The sequence below is a fragment of the Bicyclus anynana genome, chromosome 2, assembly GCF_947172395.1.
Source record: "Bicyclus anynana chromosome 2, ilBicAnyn1.1, whole genome shotgun sequence".
Classification (NCBI taxonomy): Eukaryota; Metazoa; Arthropoda; class Insecta; order Lepidoptera; family Nymphalidae; genus Bicyclus; species Bicyclus anynana.
The window spans coordinates 8810616-8817129 of NC_069084.1; the positions used below are offsets into that span (position 1 = coordinate 8810616).

A 6514-nucleotide genomic window follows, 5' to 3' on the forward strand; every position below is an offset into this window, starting at 1 on the left:
TACCCGCTGAATGAGCTTGCTCGTTCGGACTAATAACCGAGGCCCATAAACCACGTCAGCGTAATTTAACTTTGACAGTACGAGGCTTTCAACTAAATGACTACGAACTTCCTGACTAAGATACTGTCGTATTTTATATAACACCTTTAGCCTATAAAAGCAGTTACGTGCCACCACAGCTACATGCTTCTCGAACCTCAGCTCGGAGTCCATCAGTAAACCTAAATTTCGCGCTTCAAATACCCGTTCTAATTTCGTTCCCTTTAAAATGACGTTAGCAGATTCAAAATTAATCTTTTGTAATTGAGCTGGTGAACCAAATACTATAAGCTTAGACTTGCAGGGATTAAGTACCAACGAGTTTTTTTGTGTCCAATCCGCTATTCTCTGAAGGTTTTTCGAAGAGCTGCTAAGCTACTGGTGAGTAGGGACATGATTTTTCATACCCCGAGGAAAAAATAAAAACGCTCTTAGATTTGGGCGGTTGAGGGCCTGGAACCTTTTAATCTACTATCTTCCAAGGTCACGATGACCCAAACTCCATAGTTGCCTGCAGTACTTACAATCTTCTACTGACTTCAGCTTTCATAAAATCAAAAACATCATAGGTATAATAAACAAATCTGTCTCGCTTTTACCTATTTGTTATTTATGTTCTTATTGATTTAAAATATACGAGTGTAATGCAAAACACTATTAATTTCTAAAAAAACTGAGATTCCGTTGCGTTTGAGTGCAACCGGTGGTTAGAGCTGTAGAGCGAGGAACCTCCTCAAATACGAATCACTGCCTTCTGTATACAACCCTTAATCCAACACTACAGGCCAATTGACGGCAAAACAGTCAACCGAAAGCTTCTTATAGTTAGACCATTACTGCAATGATTATTATCGGAACAATAACATTTGACTCAATATTATTTACGTTATTTTTTTTTTTAATTTTCAGCTATTGAAGCTCATGTGCATGGTGTCCATACCTGTAGCCCTGGGTACAGTGCTTATGGGATGGGATCTCCATGACCGTGAGGCATCAGCGTTCGAGTCAGCCGTTTTCAACACGTTTAACCAGAACTTCTTCGCGTTAGCCATATGCGTCTTTATCATTGGATACTTCTATAAATGTAACAGTAAGTACTATTACTCAAGAGACTATTACTCAAAAGACTATTACTCAAAAGACCATTACTCAAGAGACTATTACTCAAGATACTATTACTCAAGATACTATTACTCAAGAGAATATTACTCAAGAGACTACAGTACAGGAATTATCAACAAATTCCGCCGAAACCATTGATTTTACTGAGATAAAAACTTGCCGATATGTGTTTCAGGGAACAATCTATATCCAATTCTAATTTCAGCCAAATCGGTACAGTAATTGTGACGTGAAGAATTAGTAACAAAAGGTTAACCCTTAAATATACACATATACTTTCGCCTTTAAAATATTCGTGTGATATATGTATTGATATAGATAATGGATATACGTATTTATTTACTCGTATATAACTAATATTCTATTTTTCTATTTTAAACATACTCGAGATGTTTTAACCATAAGTTAAAGCAACAGTTATACGTTAATAATTCATGAATGATAATATATGCATAGGTATAACTGTTGCTTTAACTTATAGTTAAACCATCTTGAGTATGTCTGTTAGAGATTATCTGCATATTTGACACCTACAGCTCTAATACTGATGCGATGAACGTGACAGCATTGTCTGCATTGCGATCTAATTTCAATTGAATTGTAGGGAGGTAACAATAATCATAGCAATATTATTATTATGTTACTTCAACAAAAAATTATATAGGCTCTACGTTATATTTTCTAAAATAATGTTCCTTACATTATTTAATGGCAAAAAAATAATGATTACAAAGGTAAGGTAAGGTATAATAATATGTTCGATTTAGATATCGATAAATCGTATTCAATAAAAATTTTATGTAAAAATACGATTTTTTTGCGAAATATCACCAAATCTGAAATATATTCAAGTTCAAAGTACCTACAAGTACAGTACAATTATTTGTACACGCTCAAAATCTTCTATACTAATATTATAAAGCGAAGAGTTTGTTTGTTTGGTTGAACACGCTAATCTCAGGAACTACTGGTCCGATTTGAAAAATTCCTACGGCCCATTTATCGAGGAAGGCTATAGGCTATATATTATCCCCTTATTCCTACGGTAACGGGGACCACGCGGGTAAAACCGCACGGCTTCAGCTAGTAATACATAAATTTTGTTAATTTTGAATCATTATGGCATGGCAATGGCATTTTTATATTATTACAAGAAAAGTTGTTTGACGACATATTTCTTTTTATGAAACACCAATATCATCTACCCACTGTGTAGATTAGTTCATTATAAAGTACCTGTTTAGTGTCCATATCAGTGCCTTATACTATTTAATAGCAATGAGCTAACACGGCAACGATATCTGTTAATAACTGTAGCCGTAACCCGGTGAATTTGTGAAAGGAAATTGTAAAAACACTTAAACCCTTTCAAACGACCCTCCAATTCACACTGGCCATGTTATTCATGGATCCATTATCCACTTACTATTTCATAGACTAAATAAATGTGCTTTTCTTAGCAAAATAATTGTAACACGAACTGATTTAATTAAAGTTCTTTAAGTTTACAAGTTATTGGCTTGCTGCTGGCTGGCACAATTGATGAATTCATTGATAACAGATGCTTGGAGACCATTGGACTTTTACAAAGAGAGTTAAATAAATTCTAAAAAAAACCGTTGTGTCTATGATTTTTTAAAGAGCATTTGTTGCGTTTATCTCTTGTTCTTCTCTAGAGCTTCTAGATCTTGACTTCCGTACCGATGGTAGAGTCACTACAAACAGACAAACCTGACGTTTCAAAAGCGCATGTAAGTATGCTTATTAAGAAATAAATGAATTTTGAATTGAGTTCGTGTCGCAAAATAGGTACATAGTGTCAAACAACCACACTATAATCTATTTTCGTAATACAGCCGTTTGACTATAAACAGTAAATAAAGATTTACAAAACTTTCTCGTATTAGTTATGCACGCCATTGAAAATCAATTATTCTCACGTTTCTGCAGCACCCACGACTATAACTGATCGTGTATGAAACATACATAAAAATTATATACACGTCGAATTGTTCATTTTCTCTGTCTTAAGTCGGTTAAAAAACTCACCATATGTTAGGTAATGGGGGGTTAAAGGTGTGGCTTTTCATCCTCTTCCTAACGAGTTAGCCCGCTTCCATCATAGATTGTAACATTACTTGCCATCATCGGTTTGTCAGTGTTTTATAGGTTATATTTCAGCTATTCGACGTCATACCTTCGCGTTTTTACCATCGCACCGCAAAACATCGAGTGTGTTTTTATCCCTATGTTGTAGATGTCCCTAGAACTCGTACAAAACGCTTTGCGTCTTCGTTTCGCAGTCACACGGCTAGGGTTTGGAATGCCCTTCCCAAGTCTGCCTTTCGTGAATCTCATAACTTAGGTATCTTCAAAACAAGAGTGAATAGGCACCTTCTAGGCAAGCGTGTCCTATTTTAGACTGTATCTACACTTACCATCAGCTGAAATCATGGTCAAATGCGAGCCTATTAGCATAAATCCTACCATAATTTTAGGAGATATATAAAGAATGTTTAATTTCAGGAGTCTACGTACAGTCTGTGGAGTGGGGACCACTACAACCGCTTGGGAGAATGTCGTACTGCGCTATGTTGTTACATGCAACAGTGCTCAGGACGTATGGCGGTCAAATGAGGAGATCCTTTTACGCTACCGATTACACTGCTGTAAGTATTTCTCGCTTAAGAGATGACTAGCTGACGCCGCGCGGTTTCACCTGCGTGGTTCCCGTTCCCGTAGGAATATGGGGATAATAAATAGCCTATAGCCTTCCTCGATAAATGGGCTATCTAACACCGAAAGAATTTTTCAAATCGGACCAGTAGTTCCTGAGATTAGCGCGTTCAATCAAACAAACAAACAAACAAACTCTTCAGCTTTATAATATAATTATTAGTATAGATTATTTATTATACATAGATTTTAATAAAGCTTGCGTTTTTCTAAGCACCATCGTAGTACGTATCGTATCGTTTCGTAGTATAGTTGCCGACTGTACTATTAGTTTTAGTGCATTTCAGCTGTCCTATTTATTAATTTGGTATTTATTAACAACTGTATGAATTGCAGGTAGATAACATAACTCAGTTGATTTGATGTTTATTTTAATAGGTTGTTAATAAAGATCAAATTAGTGAATATCCACGAAGGGTTGTCAGTAGGCACCGGATGACATTTGTTACATAGAATCTGAATTTCGTATATGTCAAGTTATATAGTTAAAGTTAGTGAATTAGACTGCAGGTCAGCGAACTTTATATCGAAGAAACGTTTATTTCAAAAAATACCACATCTTATACATCGAAATCTAACATACAAATAATTTATTTTAAAATTTTATAAAGGAGCCTTTTCATTATCTTTTGACTGATTCAATAGCGGTAAGCGCAGATCCCGAAAATTTTTGCTTAAAAGTAATATAGTTAAATAATAATATAATTTCATCTATTTTTACTATTCCCTAAAATACATTTTTTTATTTTAGAGCTTCCAAACAGAAATATTGGCAACTCTAACTTTGTATATTGAGTGTTACTCAAAAAATTGTTTGTCGAAACGAAAATTCAAGTCGGGAATGTTTTTAGTTTCTAATCTTTGGGTACATTGGAATAGAAATCGCTTAGGGGTTGTTTTTAATTCAAGATTTCTATGCTAACGGGATGAAGTCCTCATTTGAATAGATTCGCATTTTGGATTTCCAATCTGACGTCGATTTCGTGAAAATGAAGGTGGAATTTTAATTTCAATACATTTTAGAATTCTAGCATAATCATGCTGGAGTTCCAAAATGTATTGATATTCACACAGGAAATGTAAATAAATAAAAACGATAGTTGACTCATCACAAAATATCTAAAACTGCTTGACATACGAAGATGAAATTTGGCAGGGATGTAGTTTTTTTTTTTATTCTCTACAAGTTAGCCCTTGACTACAATCTCGCCTGCTGGTAAGTGATGATGCAATCTTAGCTGGAAGCGGGTTAACTTGTTAGAAGTAGTATGAAATCCACACTCCTTTCGGTTTCTACATGACATCGCAACAGAACGCGCATTTTTGAACGCTAAATCGCTTGGCGGTACCTCTTTGTCGGTCGGTTTATAGTTAGAACATGACGGAAACCAAAAAAAAAATATATATATAAAAACAAATGCCAGTTAAAACTAAATAATTGTGTACACTTTTACAGATAATGCTGTTCGCTGGTATAGTCTGCACAACCTACTTGTTCTCTTTACCTCTATATCTCTTTGTGGAGGCGCCAGCCTGTCAAGTGCAGAAGATTCTGTTCGGGCCAAAGAGACAAAAGAAGGAACGAGAAAACGGCAACTCGACGTGTGTCAAGCCGGGAGTCTCAAGCGTATCCGTGTCCACTGTTTCGACACACATCTAAAAGACTTATTATTTTTATATTCTTACTTTTAAGTTTTAATAAAGTTTTATTTGAAAATTATGCCTTATTATAATGCCCCTCAGTACTAGATATATATTTATTTTAGAATTTAAACTATCGTGAGTGTTATTCATATTAATTGATTAACAGTTTCAGTCAGTTTGGATCGTGCCGCGATGCAAGAACCAGCTCATGACTAAGGGCCCCGTATGGGTTCGAAACTAGTCGGGCATACTCCGACGTAATATCACGTGAGTTTTAGCCGTGTTTCATAATCAATTAATAGATATATATTTAGTTATTATGCCCACGACAGTACGTAGTACGGAATAGGTAGGTATATGAGTTTGGGGGAACAGGATGTTTCATCATTTTTCATCATTATCAGCTGACCTCCACTGCTGGACATAGGCCTCTTGCATGGACTTGCAAACAAAACTTGATCTACAAACATCCTCTTCGGTCGCTCTTAGATGACGAAGAGGATGTTTGTACAAACCAATTTCGCCACTTATCTCCAAAGCTACTAGTTCGATTTTGATGCGGAGTTACAGGTTCAGGTGTGAATGATGTGTTTTTTTTTATTTTTTACAAGTTAGCCCTTGACTACAATCTCACCTGATGGTAAGTGATGATGCAGTCTAAGATGGAAGCAGGCTAACTGAATAAGGAGGAGGATGAAAATCCACACCCCTTTTCGGTTTCTACACGACATAGTATCGGAACGCTAAATCGCTTGGTGACAGGGTCATCTCCTCCTGACGAGTTTGGGCGGGGGTACGAGCCTCGGGACATTGTCTCCTTAGCCGGGTATGTCGCAGGGGAACTTTCTCGCCCGATTGTTCTTCATACCCCTTTCGGGGTTGGGACCTTGGGGCCTATGGGTATTCAATTTCGAAGGTCAGTCCATGTGAGATGCATGTTCTTAGGTAGGTGTTACTGTAATAATATGTTTAT

At 36.2% G+C, this 6514-nt stretch overlaps 1 protein-coding gene across 1 annotated transcript; it reads left to right on the plus strand.

Annotated features, from left to right (window-relative positions):
* Nucleotides 1-948: 948 nt before the first annotated feature.
* Nucleotides 949-5614, plus strand: LOC128199278 (O-acyltransferase like protein-like; the record flags this gene model as incomplete). The annotated part of the gene is given in 3 exon segments (XM_052888144.1): nt 949-1129; nt 3688-3830; nt 5354-5614. Coding segments are annotated over 3 exon segments (528 nt in total), but the record flags the coding sequence as incomplete, so codon positions are not given.
* Nucleotides 5615-6514: the final 900 nt, after the last annotated feature.